At 40.2% G+C, this 25,914-nt stretch overlaps 1 protein-coding gene across 2 annotated transcripts in view; it reads left to right on the plus strand.

Annotated features, from left to right (window-relative positions):
• Positions 1–3,563: 3,563 nt before the first annotated feature.
• GNS (glucosamine (N-acetyl)-6-sulfatase) overlaps positions 3,564–25,914 on the plus strand; it is a 55,387-nt gene continuing 33,036 nt past the window's right edge. For both annotated transcript variants that reach the window (XR_010411476.1, XM_045873041.3), the window contains exons 1-9: positions 3,564–3,929; positions 8,731–8,790; positions 11,645–11,851; positions 13,993–14,058; positions 14,878–14,976; positions 16,606–16,773; positions 18,426–18,508; positions 19,719–19,837; positions 22,027–22,130. Coding sequence is in view for 1 of the 2 variants with exons in the window: in XM_045873041.3 (XP_045728997.1) it covers positions 3,741–3,929; positions 8,731–8,790; positions 11,645–11,851; positions 13,993–14,058; positions 14,878–14,976; positions 16,606–16,773; positions 18,426–18,508; positions 19,719–19,837; positions 22,027–22,130 (1,095 nt within the window). In the remaining variant the exon portion in view is untranslated. The remainder of the gene's footprint in view (positions 3,930–8,730; positions 8,791–11,644; positions 11,852–13,992; positions 14,059–14,877; positions 14,977–16,605; positions 16,774–18,425; positions 18,509–19,718; positions 19,838–22,026; positions 22,131–25,914) is intronic.

Raw genomic sequence — 25,914 nt, forward strand, 5'->3', positions numbered from 1 at the left:
ATTAGAACAAAGGGCTACATGCTCTTTAAAAACAACTTTGCAGGAGTGCCTGGGTGGCTCAGATGGTTAAGTGTCTGCCTTCTGCTCAGGTCCTGATCCCAGGGTCCTGGGATTGAGCCCTGCATCTGGCTCCTGGCTCAGTGGGGAGCCTGCTTCTCCCTCTCCCTCTGTCTCTCTCTCTGCTCATGCTCTCTCTCTCTCTCTATCTCTGTGTCTCAAATGAATAAATAAAATCTTAAAAAAAAATAAAATAAAAACAACCTTGCAGGGGCACCTGGGTGGCTCAGGGCATGATCTTAGGGTCTTGAGATTAAGCTGGTGTTGGGCTCCATGCTCAGTGGGGAGTCTGCCTGAAGATTCTCTCCCTCTGCCCCTTCCCCCCTAACTCTCTCAAATAAATAAATAAAATGTTTTTTAAAAAATACAAACTTATCTAACAGTTGATAAAACCCAAACATAGTATTTTAACTGTCATTTAGAAAGTCACTTTGGAACATTTCAATTAAACAACTGAAAAATTTCAGACTCCTGACGTGGACGTATATAGTAGGCGCCTTCTTATGTCATCTTTATTTTATTAAAGCACTGAGATAAAACTGAGGTAAAAAAAAATCATGAACATTAAATCAAAGTGATAAAGATGAGTGAGAAAATCAAAAGAAATTATCCTGACATTGAAAAGTAAATAGTAATCATTTTTTTGCAGATCATAACAAAAACAGTAATTGTGGAAGAGATAAATTGCAAATGAAAGTAATAGTTTGATAATCAATTTGTAAAAAGTGAATCATATAAACTCATTAAAAATATTAAATTTATTTTTGATTTGACCTCAAATTGACATGAATGAAGAGGATATAAACTCATAATACATGATTACAATAAGGATGTGTGTGTGTGTATAACCAATACAGAACTGAGGATGAAAAAAAATTTCTGAACTATCAGTAATAAAAAATGAATACTGATCAACTATGCTAGAGAAAAGACTAAATTATCTTCCTATTCTCTCCATAGAATATATTACAAAGCCACTGTCATATGAAGGTATGATTGACGTGTACATAGCCATAAAATGTTGGGGGGGGAAGCATGGAGAGGTGTGTCTGGTAGTTCAGTAATAAAAATGTTATATTTTAATATTTTGCATTTGTAATTTGTAATATTTTTCAACTCTTAAAAATCTATAATATGGTTATTTCTTTTCTTAGTCCAAATAAATATTCACTTTTGTACCTAATTTTGTATTTATAATTGTTATTCTTTTACTTAAGGAGCCACCCTTGCCAAATTATATACATATAAGCTTCACACCCCACAAAATCTGGATTTGTTCTCTTATCATCATCCATTCTTGTCGTCTTCTAATCTGCACACCACACCACAGCATAAAGGACCCTATACAAATTCATGTATGATTTTATTTCTCCCCTACTCTTCAAGTGATTTCCCATTAGCCTTATGATGAAGACCAAAATCCTTAACATAGGATCTGGGCCCTGTCTACCTCTCCACCTCCTTCTCTCCCTCTGCTCCAACTACACTGGCATCTTTTAGTTCTTTGAATACACTACCTCAAGATCTTTGCACATGCTGTACCCTGTGTCTAGGAGACATTCTACCACCCCACTGTCCCATTAACAAATTACCTCCTATTTAAACTCCCCATGGCCACTGAAAGTTTACTTCCTCAGCGAATCCTTAAATTAGGTCAGCCCCCCACCTCCTTAAATGTTCATTGCTCTCTTTACTTTTCCTTCATAGCATGTCTCCTTATTTGTAATAATACATCTCTGTGATTATTAGATTGTATATATTTCTGCAACTAGACTGCAAGTTCCATGAAAAAGGAAGAGTGTCTCCTCAGCATTAGTCTAGCATCTGGAATAAAGCTGGCCCTTAATTATACAATCTCTGCCATCAAATAGTTCATAATCTAGCCTTGTACTAAGAACAGTGATATAATCCTAGAATTTGGGGCATCAATGCAGGTTCTTTTTTGTGCCAGTAGTCTTCACGGAAGTCTTGATTTCTTAGGGATTATTGCACCAGCTTGCAAAATGAGCCTAGTTTGAGGTTGTAACCCAGTACCATGGTCATCTGGGAACTACTCTGACCAGATTCCCAGAATACTTTTACTTGCAGTGGACCTTTACTTCATTTTGTAAAGATTCTCTTGCCTTCTGTAAGCCTTTTTTTTTTTTTTCAAAAAGGTAACACTTCCTTTTGTGTAAGGCTTATAGTTGTATATATAACATTTCAAAGTACTTCCACGATTATTTTTACCTCATAATAGTATAGTGCTTTCATGAGTTTTAAAACACTTTTTATGCCGGATGGTCTAACTTAAGAGAAAATACACTTTGCTAGGAGCCAGGAGGCACAGTTGTTGCTCTAAGTTGGGAATAAGGCTTGACCCCTCACCTTGCCAGGGATAATTCTGTTTTCACAGACTTCAGCAGAGGGTTGAGGTAGAGCTGTACTAGAGCTACCACAGAAATATTTGGAGCCTTAGTTCATGGAATTTTTCCCCCTAAAGATTACTTAATGTGGTTGGGTAACCATGTTTCAGGGGTTTTGGTTTTTTTTTTTTTTTAAAGATTTTTATTTATTTATTTGAGAGAGAATGAGAGAGAGAGAGAGAGCATGAGAGGGGGGAGGGTCAGAGGGAGAAGCAGACTCCCTGCTGAGCAAGGAGCCAGATGCGGGACTCCAGGATCATGACCTGAGCCGAAGGCAGTCGCTTAACCGACTGAGCCACCCAGGCGCCCTCAGGGGTTTTGTTTTTGTTCAATGTGCATATCCTCCAACATCTTCTAAGAGGGCTTTCAAAAATTCACCAAGTAATATTAGGGTGTCAGGATATCCCTAAGTTGTTTGCTTGTTTGAAATCACGTTATCAGCTGAGGCTTGGAGTTAAGAAAGCTGACTCAGAATCCAGCTTCAAATGTAACAGGTGAGTTGTAGAGAAAATTAGAAATGATTAAATATAAGGGCCCTCATAAGTGTCTGTTGACTCGAGGATAAAATACGATAGAGACCAGACTTTTGCCTATCAGCTGATCTTACTACCTGGTAGGTACATTCCTCCCTTCTCTTAATCGCTTACTGTGAGCTGATTCCCTCCTCCATTTCATCTTATCATCTTTCCATTTTAGTATGTACGTATGTATTTATTTATCTATTTATTTAGAGAGTGAGCGAGCACAAGCAGGGGGAACAGCAGCGGGAGAGAGAAGCAGACTCCCCGCTGAGCAGGGAGCCCCACGCGGGGCTCAATCCCAGGACCCCGGATCATGACCTGAGCCGAAGGCAGCCCCCTAACCGACTGAGCCACCCAGGCGCCCCATCTTCTCTCCATCCTAATCCTTGCACCAAGCGTTCACACTCACATCACCCGAGAACCCAACCCGTGCCTCAGACTAAAGAAAGTGCAAATCCCCGTCTCCGACCCGTTCTTCGCCCCCTTCCGTCCACTTCCGGTTTCCGGCCCGCCGATCCGTCCACCCTCCCTTTCCGCCCGCAGGCCCGCCCCATCGGTCCTCACATGACCGCACGGCTGCTCCGCCCCCTGTCCCCGGTTCACGTGATCGTGCTAGGGGAGAAAACGCCTGACCCCAGCCCCCGGCCTTATCCGGGCCACCCTTTTCCTCCTGCGGTTCATCCGCCTTTTGCCCTTCAGACACCTGCGCGTCCCTCTCTACTCGGTCCCGGGGCCCTCCCCCGGAGCCCTGTCCGCCATGTGGCTCCTGCCTCTGGCCCCAAGTGGGCCCCGGCGGAACAGCCCCTGTCACCTGCCTTCCTGCAGCCCAGCGCTGCTGCTGCTGCTGGGGAGCTGCCTGGGGGTCTGTGGGGTGGCGGCGGGCTCTCGGAGGCCCAATGTGGTCCTGCTCCTCACCGACGACCAGGATGAAGTGCTCGGCGGCATGGTAACTCTTCTATTTCTGCCCCGCCCCTCCATCTCCCGGGCTGACCCCCAGGTTTCTTGTCCTCTTTCCCCATACCCACCCCAATTCCCTCAGCTGGCTGCCTTGGCCTTGGATAGTTTTGCTTTTGTCACGCCAGACCCCTTACGCAAGTTTGAGGGGCCGCAGGACTCTATTTCCTCTTTCTCCCGCGTCCCTCTCCCGCGTCTTTTCTGAGTAGGCACACATGCACGCACCACACAGAGCTCCTAGTCTGGACCTTAGTGCTGCGGAGTTCGCGTTCATAGCTCAAAATAAACAGGTGGACGCCAGTTAGGGATGGGCTGAACCAAGGAGGAGCAGGTGCTAGCTAAGAGCACGCAAGCTGTGTTTTTCTTTTGGATTAGAGGATCTGAGGACAAGTCCAGCCCTCTCTTTGAAGGACCTACGGCACCTCTGTATTTGTCTCCGTGTACAATGTCTGTGCCTGATATTTATAAAATAAGTGCTGAAATGAACTAATCTGGTAGGTAGGTTGTCGAACTATCGAGGGTGCGCTTTGCCTCACAAGAATCAAGAAAATTCAATTAGCCTAATTGAACACCTGGCTGATGCATTCGCTACTCTTGTCCGCGTTCCATTTTAAATGTGCCTGGTCATGAGACCTCATTCTTTCCCAGAGTGAATTTTGCTTCTGTATCTTAGAGTTCTGGAATTTATGACCTTCAGGAGCTTTCACCCAACCCCCTACTCATGGAGGCCCGAGAAAGTGGCTTTCCCAAGGCGGTTGAATAGTTGAAACAGGTCAGAATGCTGACGAGTGCTCTGATTTGGGTATGGCATTTCTTTTATCTTTAAGAAAATATATATATATCCTTTATTTTTTCATTTCAGTTCTGTTTTTGCTTTCAGCTCTGTTTTTGCTTTCAGCTCAGTGTCCTTCAAACTGCCGATTTCAACCCATAAGTGAGTTGTGAAATTAGTTCAGTGAGTAGCTACCAGGTTTTTACTTTCCTGTGGAATAAAATAGAATAGAAAATGTTGGTGTGATACATGTGGTACATATGGTAAAGGTACACATATCCATATATATATTTCTGGGTTATGTATGAAAATATTTCTTACTCAGGGCTGTGTTCACGACTATGAGAAACTTTTCTAGTTTATGTTTCCGATGCTTGCATTTTGACTCCACACTTCTTCCTGCCACATATGCCTCATTGCCTTTTATTTCTGCTCTGCCACATTGACATTGAAGAGTCTTGACTTAATTGCTCTCCTGGAATTTACTTTGTTTTTCCCATTCCCACCACTACACTGACCCTCCTCACAAAATTCCTTTAAAAAAATTTGTGTGTGTGTGTCCTTGGAAAGTGTTTTGTCTAGAAAAGGCAAGCCATCTCCATCAAAAATTAGTAATAACTTACTGACTAAAACAATTAAAAGGTCAAGCTTTTACATCTCTGTTGAAAACAAAAATTTATCACTGAAATATAAGGTGTTCAGAATTGAGTTTCTTAATTCTTAACCACAGATGTGGTCTGTGTAGATTTGAGGTATCTTCTCCTTAGCATGTTAGTCGTATTTGCTTCTTTAAACTAGTATCAGATTCTTTTTTTATAGGTGTTTATACTAAAGAGAAGAGCCAAAATTGAGTGGAGGGAACAAGTCAAATTTAATGCTCCCAACTCGCTGGGGTATTCTGGCTTCTCTTGTAGCCTTTTCCAGAGTATTCTACCACTAGTTGTCCAACAGGACTTGAAGGGAAAGCACTAAGACAATAACAGCATTTGAAAACCTATTGGAGCTGTTAGAGTATGAAGTATTTTATACTTGTGCTTCAGTCATTACAGGAGTCCTCTGCTGTACATATTGTCCTTCCCTTAAATAAGAGGAAACTAATAACTTAGAGGGTGTTAAGTAACTTGGCCAAAGTTTGTATAGCTAATAAGTAGGAAAGCCTGGTGTCTTATGACCTTAAAGCTCCACTTTTTCCTCATATTCTAGAATATTGTGATAATACTTAACAGATGTCATTCCACATACCCACATCAGCTACTCACTTATTATACCTCAGACCAGAGATTCTTAAGATGATACTCAGGGACATTGTGTGTGTGTGTGGCGGGGGGGGGGGGGGGTCATGGAAGTCCTTAATTTATATGTAATACTCTGTATTTGTGGAGAGAGTGAGGTCTGACTCAAAAAAGATTATGAATTGCTGCCATCGTTGGCAAAATAAACAGTAGTCCAATCAACCAGACCAGCTCAGGTCAAAGGATTATAGTGCTTGTGTGATTGTTTTTTCACGTAGAATCTTTCAGTCATCTTTGAAATTGTCTTTTATGCATTATCTTTAACATTTCACTGTATTTCTTGCAGTATCATCTGTGGGACTTTGGTTTGTTTGCTTAGGGAACAGTTCCTATTTTTTTATTTTACTTGAATGTTATTATGGCGGGATGGACACACTGTTCTTCACAGAAGCACAGGTTGCTCTTTTTTAAAATCATTCACTCTAGAAAAAGTGACATTTGGTCAAAACTTCAAGGAAGTGAAGGAAGGAGCGGTGATGAAATATAGGGGAAGACTACATCATGTCTTTGCTTAAAAGCAAGGTGGTCTTTCATTGTTAAAAGAAAAATAAGCCATAGATTATTAGAAATGTTAAAATTTTATTTCAGAGCAGCTGTACACGGGAGCCAAAAAAGTAAATGACTCCTTAGGATTTTTATGGAAGGGATTTGCTTTGGAGGAGTAAAGTAACACATTTACCCATATTCAGGTGTAAGATTGGCTACTGCTTAAGCAATGTTGTACAGCCTTGACCTGACCGGCCTTGCAGCTATCTTTGCTGACATCTTAAGGGTCCATTTTAGCATTCAGATTAGCACGGACATGCACATTTTCAGTACAGGGTGGTTCTTGTTTAGGATTTGTTTGGTTTAGCACAGATTATGGTTATCACTGTACTAGTGTTAGCAGTATAAAAATTATGGTCATTAATATAAATTTCTTACTGACACTAAAATCTGTGTTCCTATGCAGCCCTGCATCATCTGCTGGCTCCTGCCTAACGCTTTGACCTTGTCTTACCCCATAGTCTCCTTTACTTGCTGTGCTGCTTCTACCACATTCGCCACCTTTCTGTTCCTCACATGTGCCTCTTCTCTGGCAGCCCTTGTCCTTGCTATTCACTCAGCCTGGAAGCACCTTCTCCTGGATCTTTGCATGGCTGGCCTCCTCATCATGTGACTCTGAGTACCAAAGTTACCTCCTGAAAGAGGCCTCTCCTGACCACCCTTCTAAAGTAGTTTCCCCCTTTCCTCTCACCAGGTGTAAGCACGTCATCCTGGTTCATTCCGTTCATAGCACTTTTCACTGCCTGAAATGATTGTTTACCTGTCAGTTGTTTAAGTCCCCAAGAGTACAAAGGTCATGAGGTTAAGGACCTTCTGTCTTTTGTCCGTCCTGGCCTCCATCAGTGCCTGGCACACATTAAGTGTTTAACAAATGGGTTTTAATCACACAGTATAGTCTTACTGTAAATCAGATATTTCTTCAGTAGTTTTGCATATTTACCAGTTTGAGGATTAAGTCCCATATAATCAACTTACATAGTCCTTTTCCCCACTTACACTTTGTATTCTCATTTCCCCTTCCTGTGTCATCATAACTCAGATTTCTTGTCAAACCAGTGTTTCATTCAGCCCAATATTCTTTACCTGAAGGTAGCACTCAGTGATGTTTTGTGGAGATCATAGCTGGTGACATTGCTTCTGAAGGTTAACGAAGACCTTATACATCTGTAGCATTTCCTGGGAACCTATTACAGATCTACTCATGAAATTATGAAAGGTCTTCTTAAATAAATTAGAATCTTCATCCTTTTGAGCTTATGGGTTCTTTAGGTTTTTTACTATCTATATAAAACAGTGGGGGAGAGTCATTTATACAGTATTATAAACAAGACCCTTGTTAACGTAATTATATATTTAGATTATCTTTAAGGAATTACTACACAATAAGGTATACTTAAAACTGCACTAAATATGGTCTTAGATTTCAAAGGTACTTCAAAATCATCATGAGCTGATTCATACAATACAACTAAAATTAGAGTCTCTTCAGTGCTACTTTTTTGTTGTCTGGAATCTGAATAAAGATTGTTGGTGTTCCTTTTATTTGTATTTATTTGTATTTAAATGGCCTTCTTCAGACTTCTATCCTCACTCTAGGATTTGAGATTAATTGTTGTCTACTATTTGCCACCTGGTTCAAGTCCTTACCTGAGGTGGTAATTGGTCTAGTGCATGGGGTTTTGAGCTTGTAGTTGAAAAGCGTGCATTTGGACTCCCATCACTGGATTTGTGATATTTGAGTCCTTTTCTGGGCCTCAGGATCTTATCTGGCTTTCAAACCTAAGTGTTATTTCTGTTTTAAAGGGTGGAAGGCTCCTTTCATCTCTTAGCCCACATCTTGCTCCTAAAGATGAATTAATGGAGATCTGCTTTATCTATCTTGTGAGGGGGCTAGTGACGAAAGATAGCACCAAAATTTCATTATATTGAAATCAGTATTGCTAGAATAATGCAATGAGCTGTGAACTTTCCCTTCCTTCAGGCATTATGACCCCTCTGATCTTTTGCATGGGACATAACTGACTGTAAGTTCATCTCCAGAATCACACAGGACTCTTTTTGGCGGTTTCTTAGTGTCCATTGGAGCTGATCATTGCAAATGAGATGCAAAAGACATGAGGTTTGGTCTGTGTGTTTTTGTTTATTGGAGGAAATGGTTTAACAGATGATTATTTACTTCACAGACACCACTAAAGAAAACCAAGGCTCTCATTGGAGAAATGGGGATGACTTTCTCCAGTGCTGTAAGTTTTGAAGCTAACTTAATTTTGTGAGACTTTCTGTTCATGTTCTAAGAAGAAGCACTCTCTTTTGGGGAGTCTAATGTAATCTTTGTGGTTTTTTCCCTAGTTAAATGCCTGATCTAAAGGAAGGACTTTATTTAATGTGATTTAAATTCTTTTAATTGAAATACCACTTTTTACGAATTGAACCTATGTCCAGTGTAGGTATTTTCTAAGCCATTTTGATTTATAGTTCAGAACTAGAGAATTTTTTTTAAAGCCTCACTGTTTGAGGTTTGAAAATGGATTGTAATAATCAAGTTAACATTCATGCTATGTAAATTGCTTTGTGGTCAACGCTTGCGGGCCACTTTACAAAGCCCAGTTAACCCTGACAGTCAAACCTGAGAAAGGTAATAGCAACCAAACAAAACAAACATCTGTGTGTGTATATATACACATATATGTGCGTGTATGAGATATAAATATATATATGTATATATAAATGTAGGTGCGGGGCGCCTGGGTGGCTCAGTCAGTTAAGCGTCCAACTGTTGATCTCAGCTCAGGTCTTGATCTCAGGGTTGGGGGTTCAGGCCTGGTGTGGAGCCCAGATGAAGGAAGGGAAGGAAGGAAGGAGATGCAAAGAGATGGAAAGATCCATAATAAAATACTAATAAATCAAATTCAGGAACCATGCACATAACCAAGTAAGTAGTAGCCTAGCTTATCAAGAAATCCATTAAACAGCAACATAGTGTTTTGCTTAAGAGCACAGATTCTAGAGCTGGATCACCTAGTTTTGAATGCTCTCTCTGCCTCTTTTCTAACTGTGTGACGTTGGGCAAGTTATTAACCTTTCTGTGGCCCTTGGTTTCCCCATTTGTAACTGGGTGTACTAAAAGCTGTCTCTGGATTCTGTGATATTAAATGAGTAGATAGGTGTAAGGCAAGCACTCATATCAGCACCTGACTTATAGTACATACTGCATAATGGGAGTTGTTATATTGTCCACCAACAAGATCAGTAGTTGAAAGACAAAATCTTAATAGATGCTTGAAAGTCCTCTGAAATTTTAGCATCCTTTCCTGGTAATGGATTAAACTGTTAGAAGAATGCATCCTTATTAAGATGAGTATTTCAAACAAATAGCACACCTTATAGTTAAGGTGAAAGATTCAGGCCACTGCTGTTAGAGATGAGACAGGGGCCTAATACTTGTCACTTAATGCTGTTCTGATTGTCTAGTCATTGGCACAAGTCCTGCAGAATTAACTGGAGTATTGGAAAAAGACACAATTATTATTTCCACTTCTTTGTATTTTCTACCTAGAAAACAGAATTGTTTGAAAACTTTTTAAATTAATAGAGTTTAGTAAAGTAGAAATGAAAAATAAAAATAATCTTCTCCTGTATAACCAGTTAAAGAAGTACTGGGGAGGAGAGAGAATAGAGCCCATTCATACAGCAGGAAAATGCAGACTCTAGATATAGCTGGTGGTGGCCAGTAATGGTTAAGACCTATATAAATAAGGTTACAGAACTTTGTGCATGATGTAATAATAATACTTAATATGTAGACACACCCATCATTTTTGTGGGAAGACCCAAGATTAGTTTATCCTAATCAGAATCCCAACAAGATTTTTTTTAGGCTGAATAAAGTGATCCTAAATTTATCTGGAATTATAAGTAGGTTAGAACAATCAAGGTCATTTCTTAAAGGAGGAAATTGCCCTTCCAGATAATAAAATGTAATATGAAGCTACAGTAAACAGTGTGAGATTGACCAAAAAATAGGTCAGCAGACAAAAAAGCAAAAGGATTAAAAGGCTTGCCAATGTAAAAATTACAGAAGTCAAATATCTGACAAAATTTAAAAAGCAGAAGTAAAAAATGGCAAATATTTGTAACATGACTGAGTCCTCCCTTTACTCAGATTTTATGTAACAAGAAGCTGATGCCCCAGGAGGAAAAAATGTACAAAGCACATGAACAAATCATTCACGTAAACACAGGTGGTCATTATGCATGTGGAGAATGTTCATCCTCACCAGTATTTAAAAATGCCACATCCAATTTGAAAGGCCAAAGAAATGCCAATTATTTAAAAGGGGTAATATGTAATTGTGGCAAAGGGTGTACTTGAATGAGCATTCCTTCCCTGCTGGTGCGAGTATAAACTAGTATTATTCTCTGTAAAGTGGCTTGGTGATGTGTACTAAGACGTATACAAATATTAGGTAGAATGGGCAAAGTTTATTGATGATAGTAGCTAACAGAAATATAGAGTAGAAAAAATAATCTATGTCCAGTGTATTAAGTGATACAGGAAATATATAAAGCTACAGATTATCCTGAAAATGAACCTGTGCCTCTCAGCTACATCAGATTCAAGTAGTACTAATTCTTTATTTTTGGTTAAGACCTAGCTCCTAGGGGCACCTGGGTGGCTCAGTCAGTTAAGGGTCCTACTCTTGATCTCAGCTCAGGTCTTGATCTCAGGGTCTTGAGTTCAAGCCCCATTTTGGGCTCCACACTGGGCATGGAGCCTACTTAAAAAAAAAAAAAAAAAAAAGACCTAGCTCCTATCCTGTACATATTTCTTTGGCAGATGAGATTGGAATAACTTATTCTGCAGAAAGAAACCAACTGAAAAATCTGTTCTCTTGGTTTCTTTTATCTGGTTTACTTCTCTACTATGGGACTTAAAACAGCTCAGAAGTGTGTCATGTGTTACCAAAAAAAACTCTATTCCATGGGAAACTTGAAATTCAAAGTTAGAGTATTAAGTAGCTTTCTTTACTCTCTTTAGAAATGATGAGAAATCCATCTTTCTTGTGTAACTGGGTTTTTTGCTTGTTCCCTTTGTAGTATGTGCCAAGTGCTCTTTGCTGCCCGAGCAGAGCCAGTATCTTGACAGGGAAGTACCCACATAATCATCACGTTGTTAACAACACTTTAGAGGGAAACTGCAGTAGTAAGTCTTGGCAGAAGATCCAAGAACCAAATACTTTCCCAGCAATTCTCAGATCGATGTGTGGTTATCAGACCTTTTTCGCAGGGAAATACTTAAATGAGGTAGGTTGAATGATCTAATTATTCCTTTAAAAAAAAAAAGATTTATAAATGTGAATTAATGTAATTCATGTTGTCTTTTAGTTATTATCCATTTGAGTCATGTTAAAATGTTTTTTTGTATATGTTGTTTTCTCCTAATCTGCCCATTAAACAAGAATTTACTTACATGAGCATATTTACATGATTTAAGTACTATAGTTCTTCTTCCTTTAAATAGCCTATGGCATTTATTTAAAAGTTGTCCTATGACTGCTGCTGTCTGATGCATCTTCCCCTTTTTCTTCAAGAATTTTGCTTCTCATGTGGCTGTCATGGTATCTTTGTCTCCATTTCCCCTTTATCAGGATGAGAATGAAGAATTTTTTCCTCCTACCACCTTTCCTGCGTTATAACAACTTAAGACTTACCCATTTTCTAACTTGGAAAAATGGGAACAAAATGTGGAGCCATCAGTAATTGAGGGAAGACACCCAGAGCCTGGGATATTCAGGCCACTAAAGCATATGGCTTAGCGGTGGATGTGCTGGCCTCTTGTGCGCCTAGATGGAGGGATACCCATTATAGCCTGCCAAGGCCAGATTTCATGGCCCCTGGGTTCACCACCACATTAGCTTTTTAGTCAGAGTTCAAACTTAAAGGAAATAGTTTGAGAGTATCTCGGTTATCTCTTATAGTAAAACTGGGGCTGCAGGACAAAGAAAAGATGTACATTTTCTTATATACTTTATCCATGGTTGCTAGAGATACTAATATTTGATCTGAATTTTCTGTTCATTCTTTCTCTCCCCACAATAATTGGGAGAATATGCAAGCTTGTGAGTTTGAAGGAAGAGAAGTCAGTTTGAAAAGAATCATGAGAAATAAGTACAGATACTAGGTTATTGAGATAAGGCTGTGGGTCATAAAGAGAATTTATACTACTTTGTATATCAAAGATCATTTAATTGTATACAAAATTCAGAGAAATTCAAAATATAAAGATTTCTCATGTATTAAATTCTTCCTTAAATGGGCAATACTAAACCTTGAGATAAAATGGGATGATTCTGTGGTCACTTAATTCATCTCACCAAATAAATTGAGCTCCAAAAGTAGGTTTCATCATCAGGACAAGTGAAGTTATAGGCTGAGAGCTCACAGTCTGATTATTTCGGCTGTTGTTAGCCACAAGGTCAGTTGGAGTTATTCAGTCTCTGCCTCAGGAAATGAACTCTGTAGCCTAAGCCATGCGGACTTTTTCTAGAAAGGGCCAGAAGTAAATATTTTGGGTTTTGCAGGCCACATGTCTCTTTTGTGATCACAGTAGTTCCCCACCACCACCTTATCCATAGGGGATGCTTTCCCAGACCCCCAGGAGATGCCTGAAACCACAATAGTACTAAACTTTATGTATACTGTTTTTATCTGTGTATATGTACCTGTGATAAAGTTTAACTTCTAAGTTAGGCACAGTAAGAGATTAACAACTAATAACAAAATAGAACAATTGCAACCATATAATGCAATAAAAATTATGTGAATGTTGTATCTCTCAAAATATCTTATTACACTGCACTCCCCCTTCCTGTGATGATGTGAGATGGTACAGTGCCTACATGATGCGATCATGTGAGGGCAATGACAGGCATCGGGACCTTCTGACAGGAGGATCATTTGCTTCTGGACTACAGTTGACCACGGGTTAACTGAAACCACGGGAAATGAAACTGCAAATAAGGGGGATTCCTTTATTTGACTCTACCATTGTAGCATGAAAGCAGCAATAGACATACACAAACCAAAATGAGTGCATCTGTGTTCCAAAAATCTTCATCACTGAAATGTCAATTTTCTAAAACTGTCACATGTCACAAAATATTCCTCTATTGATTGCTGTTTGTATTTTTTAATGGTTGGAAAAAAATTCTTAGCTTGCTGATCATACAGTCGGCAGGCTAGATTTGGCCTACTGGCCATAGTTTGCAAACTCCTGCTTCAGAAGTTCCTAGGATTATAGTGTTCTTTTTGACTGGATTTATGTGTTGGGGAAATTGAGTACCTGGTTTCAGGCACTGATCTAAAAGGATTCTAAAAGTTTCCTCTTTCTTTCTGATCTGGTCATGTGTGAGCATTTCTGATGTTCTGCTTGTCTTGCTTTTCAGTATGGAGCCCCAGATGCCGGTGGACTAGAACACGTTCCTCTAGGCTGGAGTTATTGGTATGCCTTGGTGAGTGATTATTGAAGTCTGTGACAATTATACACAGCCCTACAGTAAAATATGTTTACTCTGTAATTTAGCTCTGATTTTGATATAAGTTGCTTTGCATTTATGATTAGCTATTTTATCCTCTTAAAAGAAAGTCTGTTGATTTGGGAGTCACTCCTGGGGGATGTTTTTCCCGCATCACACAAGGTTTAGTTACATATTTGTCTGTTCTATCTGATCCACTTGTGGCTTTTTAAACTACGACAGATTATTGAAACTATGCTAATAGTTAATAAAACTAGTCAAAAAATCCAGTTCAGTAATAACTTGGGTAATTACTTTTTTTTTTTTTTAATGCCTTTTTTTTCTTTAAAGATTTATATGACTGGGGCGCCTGGGTGGCTCAGTTGTTAAGCATCTGCCTTCAGCCCAGGTCATGATCCCAGCCCTGCTCAGCGGGAAGCCTGCTTCTCCCTCTCCCACTCCCCCTGCTTGTGTTCCTTCTCTCGCTGTCTCTCTCTCTGTCAAATAAATAAATAAAATCTTAAAAAAAAAAAAAAATTATATGACTGGGGCTGGGGGCGCGGGTTGGGGCAGAAGGAGAGAGAGTCTCAAGCAGACTCCACGCTGAGCGTGGAACCTGATGCAGGGCTGAATCTCACAACCCTGAGATCACAACCTAAGCCAAAACCAAGAGTCCGACGCTTAACCAACCATGCCACCCAGTTGCCCCAAAATGTCTTACCACTATTTGAACAGAGTATAGTTTAGCCCTGCCTGATTTCTGACTTTCATTTGGTATGCTGACCTCTTAACAAATTTTACTTTCCTGTCTAATAGGAAAAGAATTCTAAATACTATAATTACACCCTCTCTATCAATGGGAAGGCACGGAAGCATGGTGAGAACTACAGTGTGGACTACCTGACAGATGTTCTGGTGAGTTATCAAAGCTCTGTCCTTGCAGGTTTGGCTCACAATTGATTGAAACATCTGCTTAGAAAACCTTTGGACTTGGTCATGTTGAGTAATGTAAGTGAATAATAACTTCATTTACCTGCCAAAAATATTTCCAACTGATTAAAGACTCCTGCGGGCATTTTTCTTTGTATATAAGCCAGGCTCAGAGTTAATGTTCTTGAAATTCCAGCAACAAATCCTTTTCCAAAGGCTAATCTCTAAGACTGTAGAGATTACTTTGAAGAGGTTTTACTTTAGAGGTTTTTACTCTTGACCCCAGATTCACTCACAGACTATGAGAGGACAGCTTCACCATGAGGCTGGGGAGCTAGGGACTGGGAGTTCTTAAGGCTTTGTGGATTTCTATATAAAAATTACTGAAACTGGGTGAATTTAGGACTTTGCTTTCCTGTCTGAGGTGTTTCTAATGACAGCCCTCCACAGAGTATTTATTCACCAAATATTTCAGCACCCAGCATAGCAGGTGTTCAGTAAATGAAGCAGAAGCCGTCTTGGTGATCAGGTAGACAAATAAGGCAAGGTATGGGGGTTACTTAGATAACATCTAAAGAGGTGAGAGTGACTTGTGCAGATCAGTGGAAAGGGTGCACAGACAGAGGGAACAATGGCTCTGGGGGCACTGAGGCAGAAGTGTGCTCGGCATGTTGGGACCACAGGCCTCTGACAGGGCTGGAGTAAGCAGGTGGGTGGGATGGTCAATATCCTTTGAGTTTAGTGGTGGGAATAAACAAGCTATAAATCAACTAGAACAATTAAACGCATAGCATGTATGTGGGATGCTTTCATTTTCATAATGTATCTCCAGATAAGCAAATGAAAAATGTAAGTCAATATAAATTAAAATCCTGGTGTGAGGTATTTGGATTTAATGTTATTCATTTAGCTTAACTGCTTTAGCTGGCATAACTTACGATATCTACGCTCTGTATATTTTTTTAAGAGTAAGGTAACTTAATCCACCTGTCCCACTGTGAATTAGATTGACTCTCTTTTTATATACTTTAAGGCATCAGAGGCATACTCTAAGCCGTATTAATGCAGCTAATCCTTAAAAGGCCAAATTACTATTTCTTTCCTTATGGGAGGTGTAACAATTTTTAGATCATGTATAATCACTAAGATCTTACTTGCTTTTTAGGATGGTATGCTTTTCCATTTTTTTATTTTTATTTTTTTTATTTTTTTAAGATTTTATTTATTTATTCATGAGAGACAGAGAGAGAGAGGCAGAGGGAGAAGCAGGCTCCCAAGGAGCAGGGAGCCCGATGTGGGACTCGATCCCAGGACCCTGGGATCATGACCTGAGCCAAAGGCAGACGCTTAACCATCTGAGCCACCCAGGCGCCCTGCTTTTCCATTTTTTTAAATAAGTATTGCCTAAAACCCAAATATTTGTTCCAACAACACACTTGTAAATAACTGTGACATAGATTATGTTAATGTTAAGATTGTTAAAATTGGTTAAAATTTTTAAGACTGATTAAAAACTAATATGACCCTATACTTCCTGTATACCTGAGAGCATGCATCTCTCAAGTCCTGAACTGTTGGGTAAGATAGAAGATGACAGATCTTTGTATATCTCAGGCTAACATCTCTTTGGGCTTCCTGGACTACAAGTCCAACTCTGAGCCGTTCTTCATGATGATCTCCACACCAGCACCTCATTCTCCTTGGACAGCCGCACCTCAGTACCAGAAGACCTTCCAGAACGTCTTTGCACCAAGAAATAAGAACTTCAACATCCATGGAACGGTAGCTTCCCCTAACCCTTAAATTAAACACTTGATATAAGTAACTGTATATTACCTTGTTAGGGAGCCTTTGGGCCATGTAGTTGGTTTTCCTTCCAGATCTTTTAAAGGTAATTATACCTATCTTGAGTATAATAGCATAAACTTGCTTCAGAAGGACAGGTAAGCTTCCTGCCACACATCCAGTTAGCTGGAGAGTCCACAGGAAATATTTAAAGAAATGCTATCTTTCTTGACTACAGGCTCTCCTGCTAATCTCTGTGCTGGCTCTCCTCCTATGTGGCAGTGACTGAGACATGTCCCATGGGGCTGAGCTAGGCCTGCAGCAGCCTTCTGTGGGTGGCCCTCACCGGGCCTGAGGCATAGGAAAGAAGGGGTGACATAGTGCAATATGATTAGAAAAGGAAGTTGAATGGAGAAATGAGCCAGAACAGGGAATATAATTAAGGACCACACCCTAAATACTTGCCTAATATGCCAGTTACTTATACTTTCCTTGGCACAGAGGGTAGACTGTTCACTGGTTCAAAGGCAGAAGTTCTGTACTGCCTTGTGCCTGTTGCCCAGAAATCTTAATTACTGGTGAGGTGTGGTAGGCAGAATGAGTCTTGGATTAGATTCAGCACTACCACTTTCGAGCCAAGTGACCTGACTGAGCGAGATGCTTAACTTCTGCTTTTCTATCTAAAGTGGGAGAAATAAATAAAGTGGGAGGTCCTCTTTCCTCGTGCAGCTGCAATATGGATTAAAGAAGATAGAAATATGCAGCATGTTGCATGGCACATTGTAGGCAAATGTTTAAGTAGGATTTTTAAAGCTGAGAGAACTGAGTTTTGAACTAGAGGGCCATTCTCTATGTTCCGAAAGAAGTTAATAGAAGTTCCCTTAAGCAAGTAAGTTTAGAAATTTTAACTAAGTCACTCCAGTACAGAATTTCTCAGAGTTATTCCTGTTCCAACATGGATTTCCAACAAGAGGATATGCTGTATAACGTTTCTCAAACATATTAACTAAAAACCCTTGGAGGCTGATAGTTTGGGAGATGGTAACTTAGGGCTTTATGAGTAGAGAGGAGAGAATTAGTGATGTATGGGGAAGTTTTTGTTTTTTAGAACTGTGAGTGCTTTATTTAAATGACAAGAACCCTCTAGATTTGGGCTTGAGGTTTTAGGAAATTGCTATGATGAGATTTTTCCCAAGGTTCTAGGATAATCATTATCTTGGGTAGGAAAATAGAGGGTGATAGAATGATGGCTTATTAGGGCAAAACTTACTGGAAGGTAAAGTTAATATTTACCCTTTTGTAGCTTGGGTAGTAGACCCAAAGCATAGACTAGGTGTTATAGATTGTCTCCTTTTAACCAGTAGTTTCCCAAAATCTTTCACTAAATCTCTTGGAATGCTGATTAATGCTGCTAACAAGGAGCCCAGGCCTTCGGAGCTACTGGGAAGAAGCTAAAGAACGAGTGATAATCTGTAGAAAGTGTTTTTAGGAGTACATGGGGCAGGGGAGAGGAAATCTTAAGTTCCTTAAATGCTCCGGTAAGTTCCTTTTTGCTGAAGTATAAAATGCTCCTTTTCATTATATACTCTAGTAGTTTATTTGATTGTAGTGACTTGGTGCTAACATTTTTTTTTTCTTTTAAATTTTAGAATAAACACTGGTTAATTAGGCAAGCCAAGACCCCAATGACTAATTCTTCAATACAGTTTTTAGATAATGCATTTCGGAAAAGGTAAGAGCTGCTACTTTCTCAATCGGGGTTGTCTTTGAGGACCCTCCAAATCAGCCCGTGAACAGGGGGCTGCACAATATGGTTATCTTTGAGACAAAATCAGAAGGTAGTGAGTTGGTGGGAGAGACTCTTTGATTGGGGGGTCTGCTGCCCCAGAAGGTGTAGGAGATGGTCTTTGGACCTCAGGACTAATAAAACTAATAAAACAGTTCATTTTTATGACTTTTTAAAACATAATTGCAAGCTGGAGCCATTTGGTTAAAAAAAAAATTTTTTTTTTCCCTATGTCTGAAGAAAAGGTCACTTTGTGAGAGCTCAGGCCCAATATTTGCATAAGACCCAAGGGTTTAGACTAGAGCAGAATATTTGCCATTGCTATTTGAAATTTCAAGGAATTTCTTTAACTCAGTTCTTAAAAATTCATTACAGTCTCTTAAGATGTATTTAGATTATACCAGGGGCTAGCAAACTTTTTCTGTAAAGGGCCAGAGAGTAAATATAGCCTATCAGGCCAGACAGTCTTTATCACAGTTGCCCAGCTTTGCTGTTGGAGTAAAACTAGGCAATATGTGAATGAATGAGTACAACTGTGTTCCCGTAAAACTTTATATAAAAATAGTGAGTTGTTTAATGGGTACAGAGTTTCAGATTTGCAAGAAGAAAAGCTTCTGGAGATCTGCTTCACTATGTGAATATACTTAATGCTATTGCTTGTACCCTTAAAATTTGTTAAGATGGTAAATTTTATGTTGTGTGTTTTTTATCACAATTTAAAAATAAAAACAGTGGGCAAACTGGCCCATCGCTATAGCTTGCCAACCCCTAGTTTAGACCCTTAAACGTTGTTGTGGCATGGGTCTATCTGAATTAATCTGTGCTCACCAGTACTGAATTGACGGCTTTCCCTTCCAGTTGTTTCTGCTCTCATCACCAGTGTTAATAAAACTAACTGGTTATTAAAAGCCTCGTTTATTTCTTTGGGAACAGTTAAATTTATAATGAACTAATTGTGTTCTGGGATTTTCTAATCTTTTTTTTTTTTTTTTTTCAGTGAGTGGTCTGAGGAAAGGAAGTTTGGGATTTGAGCTTTTGGGGAGCGTGGTTTGGGGGCTTTGGGTGGTTTTGTTTTGGACTTCTGCTTTTTTGGCAAGATAGCATTCCTTCAGCCATTGTTTCTGAAATCCCGTTGTCACTCTCTGTGTACATCCAGGTGGCAAACTTTACTGTCAGTTGATGACCTTGTGGAGAAACTGGTCAAGAGATTAGAGTTCAATGGGGAACTTAACAACACGTACATCTTTTATACTTCAGACAATGGCTATCACACAGGTAAGGGCAGACTGGGGTGTTCCCGTGGCCTTGATGAGGTGCTTTTCCTTTTTCACCCAGTCAGCAGCACTAGCAGGGAGCTCTAGGCCTGTTGTGGCAATGGATAGGCCAGGGGGGGAGGGTGCTGCCCTCAAGACCCCTCTGGTTGGAGGGTCAACTCATTCGCACGTGGAGAGACCAGGTTTCGTTATTTGTTATTTCATGTGCCAAATTACATGATGTACTAGGAGTTGGGAGCAGAGAGTGAGCTTGCTAGGTTGGAGGCAGGCTTTAGGAAAAAGGTAAGAAACTGAACTAGATTTATTTTTTTTAAAGATTTTATTTATTAGAGAGGGGGAAGGAGGGAGCACAAGCAGGGAGAGTGGTAGAAGGAGAGGGAGAAGCAGACTCCCTGGGGAGCAGGGAGCCCCATGCGGGGCTCCGTCCCAAGACCCTGAGATCATGTCCTGAGCCCCGGGCAGGCGCTTAACCGACTGAGCCACCCAGGCCCCCCAAAACTGAACTAGATTTAAAGGGCAAGTAGACCTTAGAGATTGGGGTAAGAGATTTTATACAGAAAGACCAAGAGAAGGTTGTCTTGGGGGAAAACCCCTTTCTTGTGAAATTGTGAGATGTTTTATTGATTTTGTGTGTGTGTTTGTGTGTGGATATTTGTGGTTTTGTTTTATGTTTTGTCTTTTCAAAACTATGTATGAGTCAACCCCATATCCTTGACTTTCCTTTTTTCCACTTGGATTTTCTTAAAAATGAATGTCTTCTTTCCCCAGCTATCAATTTCATAAACTTGAAAACTACTAACCTGAGGCTTGCTTGCATAGGAGCAGATTGATGAGGCATTTAATGTTTTGTTGTGAATGTTTTTAAACACTCAAAGTAGAGACTAATAAAATGACCTCCATTTCCAGCTTCAGTTTTCAGCTACATGTGGCCAGTCTTTCGAATTTTTCCTACCTTCCCCATGTTTGTCTTTATTTAGCTTAGAGGGTTTTGAAGAAACTTCAGATATTGTGATCCTGTACATCAACACTACATTGTGCATCTGACTACTTTATTATGTATCAGGGCCTAGACAAAGTCCACATGCTGTCTGTATTTATTATGTGCCCTGAGGCTGGTTATTGCCACTGATTTATTGGGAAGAGTTTTTATTGTTGTTGTTCTTTAGAATATCTCACATTCTGGGTTTGGCTAATTGCATTCTTGTGATGCTTTAACTTGTGTTTCTGTAGTCAGCATTTTCTACAGATTGGTAGTTAGATCTAGAGTCTTAATAGAAATGGACATTTTCAACGAAAATGCTTCCTTGGTGATAATGATAGTACTTCCTGTTACATCACTTCATGCTTCATGGTGGTGTCTGGTTGACCCACTTGATCGATGCTGCTATTAATCGATGGCTCATGGGGTGTCAGCCTGGGCCTGTCCTATGAACCTTTTGTGGCCGAAGCTTCCATTGATGATTGTTGCTTTTTTAATCCACTATTCTCTCAAAAATGGCAAAATGATGACTTCATAACCCTGTCCTTCCTTTTGCATTTATTAGTTGGAATTCCTTAGAGAAGAACTCAACTGTTTAGTTATCTTGAAATGCAGTTTATTCAGGAAAGGCCAAATAAATGTTTTTGTCCCTTTATTTACAGTTTTTAGAGCAACCTCATTCAATTGTAGTCAGGTTGAGTATCATACATAAATGATGTATTTGTGTTTCAGTACTTTCCAGTCTGTTTTTGCTGAATTTGTCCTATCTTAGACCAAGGAGTCTCCCTAGTCTTTTGTTTAAAGATGAACTCATGGGGTGCCTCGGTGGCTCAGTTGGTTAAGCATCTGCCTTCGGCTCAGGTCATGATCCCGGGGTCCTGGGATCGAGCCCCACATCGGGCTCCCTGCTCAGTGGGGAGCCTGCTTCTCCCTCTCCCTCTGCAGCTCCCCCTGCTTGTGCTCTCACTCACATGCTCTCTCTCTCTCAAATAAATGAATAAAATCTTTAAAAAAAAAATAGAAAAATAAAGATTAACTCATTTCCTGCCTTGTAGTAATAAGAGACCCAAGCAGTTGTAAACTTTCCATTAAAGCCCCATAAACAGTAGAACAGAGTTGTTTTCATTCTTACTGTCGATTGAGTGAATGTGTGAGTGACACTTCTGTCCTGGCTCCTGGTTCCATCTTTACCCTCTGTATTTTGTTTTCAGGACAGTTTTCTTTGCCAATAGACAAAAGACAGCTGTATGAGTTTGATATCAAAGTTCCACTGCTGGTTCGAGGACCTGGGATCAAACCAAATCAGACAAGCAAGGTAGGTGCCTGAGAAACTGATGATGTTTACAGGTAGCACTTGCCTGAGGAAAGAAGGCTGCTTCTCTGAAGAGGAGACTGATTAGATTTCTCTTCCTACGAGGATGAAGTCTGATCGGCTTAAGATCTTGTAAGTGTATTAATAAGCCTTGGAGATGGTGATTCTCTTTTTTACTTTTATTTTTTTAACTCCTGGGCACCTTTTATTAACTGTATTCCCCCCCCCCCGGATATATACATATCCTATCAGTATGAGTATCTTTTATTTGTCCTTGAAGACTGTAAATCTTTACTTTGTCCTGGAGCAGTGACTTTCCACCAGGGTTCTCATCAGCATCACCTTCTGAAATTGTGAAAGGTTCAACATCCAGAATGGTTCTAATGGACTCACTTGGACTAGAATAGAGACCCAGCCTCTGCTTTTTTTTCTGCAGCTCACAGATAATTCTGAGGCAGCCCAGTTTGGGACCCACTATCCAGTAGATCAGAGCTCCTCTGGCTGATCGCCCTGGGGACCTTGTTAAAATGCAGATAGAGATTCTGATTCTGCATTTCTGACCTCCCAACTGATAGCTGCTGCGGGTCTGACCTCACTGAGTATAAAGCTATAGAAAGCATGTCTTCTGAGGATTTCGTCCCTCTTTCTGTGGGACTCTTCCTCACTAAAGCATTTCTGTTTTACTGATTCTCTCTCCTAGAACTATCATAATGTACCACTTTCCTTTGTTGCCATTTCCATTTGGTTTCAGTATCTTTTTCAAACTGGGTACCTAATACTGAGGCACTTTGTTCCTGGAGATTGGGGGCACTCTGATCCAAAACACTTTGGTCTAATGCTTGGAAGATAAGAATTGATAAGCTCTACTGGTTATGTCTTCTTTTCTCTAATAACACAGTTTCAGTCCCAGCTCTGTGAGACAAAAGAAAATGAGCAAATACATCATTTAAGCTAAAATTGGAAAATGGGCCAGACTTTCTGGGTATACTAGGTACTTTAGTCTAATTTGGGGGTTTAATGTTTAAGTGTCTGTAATTCACTTCTTTTTGTAATGCTCATGATGGAATTATGTTGAAATTCTTTCAGAAAGGTAAAATGGCCTTCATAATTTCTTTTGAGTTTTCTTTTTTTCTTAACACCTACATTCCTAAAGCCAATCACTTCCCACTACAAATTCAATACCCTGTAAATGGTCTCCTTTCAAAGGAGATAGGTGAGTTTGGAGGACCATTAAGTCTTTTTTTAAAAACTTTATTTATTTGAATTTTTTACTTTTACAATGTATTATTTGTTTCAGGGGTACAGGTCTGTGATTCATCAGTCTTATTTAATACCTGGTGCTCATTACAACACATACCCTCCCCAGTGTCCATCACCCAGCCACCCCATCCCCCCACCCACCTCCCCTCCAGCAACCCTCAGTTTGTTTCCTGAGGTTAAGAGTCTCTTATGGTTTGTCTCCCTCTCTGGTTTTGTCCTGTTTCATTTTTTTCTGTCTTCCCCTATGATCCTCTGCCTTGTTTCTTAAATTCCACATATCAGTGAGATCATATGATAATTGTCTTTCTCTGATTGACTTATTTCACTTAGTCTTAAAAGCGTTTTCTTGATCTTGGTGTTGGGAGTTGACTCAGGAGAACAGATTGGCAGCTGTATGCATTTCCAAGGAGCAGGGCTACTAGGGCCACTTCTAACCAGCGTGGGGAAGGAGGCTGAATGAGAACAGAATGGAATGTGTCAGCCAGCTACCCATCAAACTGTTCCTTTTATCTTCAAGTGAACAGTGGCATCTAAATACTAAAATCAGAAAAGTTCACCTTCTCTGAGCAGTCTAAATGAAACCTGATTCCTAGGAAACCATTTCAACAATAGTATCTATCGCTTAATGACTGCTTAGTGTGTGACAGGTGCTATTCTAAGTGTATTAGCTATATCAATTCATTTAACTGTCACAGCCTTATGAGATATAGATAGTGTTATACCCATTTCACAGGTGAGGGAACTGAGGTATAGAAGTTAAATGGCTTGCCCAAGATAATGTAGCTATAAAAAACCAGAGTCTGGCTCCAGAGTCTATACTTAACCATTACTGTATAGCTCAGAAAATATTTAAGTATCTTCTTGTGCTAGCAGGCTTGGATACACAGCACTGAGCAGTCAGGGAAGATTGGTTCTTAACTCACAGTGTCCAGAGAGCCAGATCCTTCAGCTATAGTTGTCAGTGAAAGCTTCTGAGGCATTTGAGCAGCGACCTGGGTGTTGAAAAGGATTTAGTCCTGCAGAGATCTGTGGGAGGGCATTCTGAGCAGAACAGTAAATGTGAAAGCACACATCTGAGAATGAGCTGGGCTTGTTCAGGGGACAGAATGGGAGCTGTACTGAACTACTTTCACTTCTAAGTGCACCATCTCTCTCACTGCCTTGTGTTTGTATGGCTGATTGCTCCTTCTGTTTGGAATGCCCCGCTTATGCCCCTTGCACCTCACTAATTGTCCTTTAGAGCTTCGGTTTGGGGCTTCTGTCTGGAGAGTCACTACAAACCCCCGCCCCTACTTGGGGTAGGTGCCCTTCCCATGTGCCTAGCTGCCCTCACACTCACCACACCCTACTGGTTTTTTTTCCTTGAGGAGTTCCTAGAAGAAAGGCACTGTCTAAGCTTAGAATACCCAGCCCTTAACACACACTGGGGGACATCCATGTTGCTTGAATGGTTATTATCAGGGTCACATGTTATTACGGTTCTGCCGTAAGTGGCAGAACCAGGACTGAAAATTAACTGTCTGTTCTTAAAATCGTGTGTGTGTGTGTGTTGCATTGCTGTGCTGACAGATGTAGTGTGAGAAGTATGAAATGCTCAGCCTCCACCTAGCACAAAGAATGTCAGAGATGGTGGGCGATTCATCATGTGTTGGCAACATAGTTGTCTTGGTGCCAGGTGTCCTGTGTGAGTGGCACAGGGTTATGAGTTGGGCATAATAAGCTGAGCTGTCAAAAGCTGATGGCCCAAACAGGGCACGTTTGACCAGTGGGCTTAGCTTTGTGGTAGCTGTTGGAGAGCAGAAGCAGGTGATATGTGTGGATGCCAAAGACTGGCTTCTTGAGGTTTTCTCTCCTGGCTGGAAGTTAATCTAGCTTTAGATTTGGTGGTAGAAATTCTTCAAAAGGGTTTTAAGAAAGGAAAAGGTTAATGGGGAAAAAAATGACACAGCATGATCCAGGAGAAATAGAACTGAACTGGGGGGTCAAGAAGACAACATATTGGCTTTAAGACTGGCCAAATAGGCCTTGTTTCCCTGTGTGAAATTGGGAGAATGGTAAGTGGAAAATTCTCAAGTTTAACTCAGTGACACCCTGGCTTCTTCCTTATAGGGAAGATGGGGCTGAGGGGTAAATCCAGATGAAGTAGCCCAAGATGTGGGGAGTCCTCTGCTTTCTTATGCAATAGTTCATTGCTTTTCACTGCATGGATTTGGGGTGCTCTCTGGTGTGCTTGCGGTCTTTCCTTTGATAACCCTACATGAATCCTGTAATATCAGGGTTTAAATGTCCATTTGGAAACCCGATGTATCCTCCAGAGAGCTGTCTTATTTTTTCTCTGTAATTCTGTAGCTCTGTCATTCTTCTAGAGCTAAAAAATAAGCAGCTCCAAGGCATGATATCCTTTGAATTCATGCCCCAGAATTTTCTAAGGGCTTTTATTTGATCAGAATATCTATATACGTAAATCCTAAGAATATTCCCAAACTGTGAGGCTGTGATTTATGAAATAATTTACTTCTGTTCTTGT

Source organism: Mirounga angustirostris, unplaced genomic scaffold (genome assembly GCF_029215605.1).
Source record: "Mirounga angustirostris isolate CCGP_5_RB_7025 unplaced genomic scaffold, mMirAng1.0.hap1 SCAF_5, whole genome shotgun sequence".
In the NCBI taxonomy this organism is placed as follows: Eukaryota; Metazoa; Chordata; class Mammalia; order Carnivora; family Phocidae; genus Mirounga; species Mirounga angustirostris.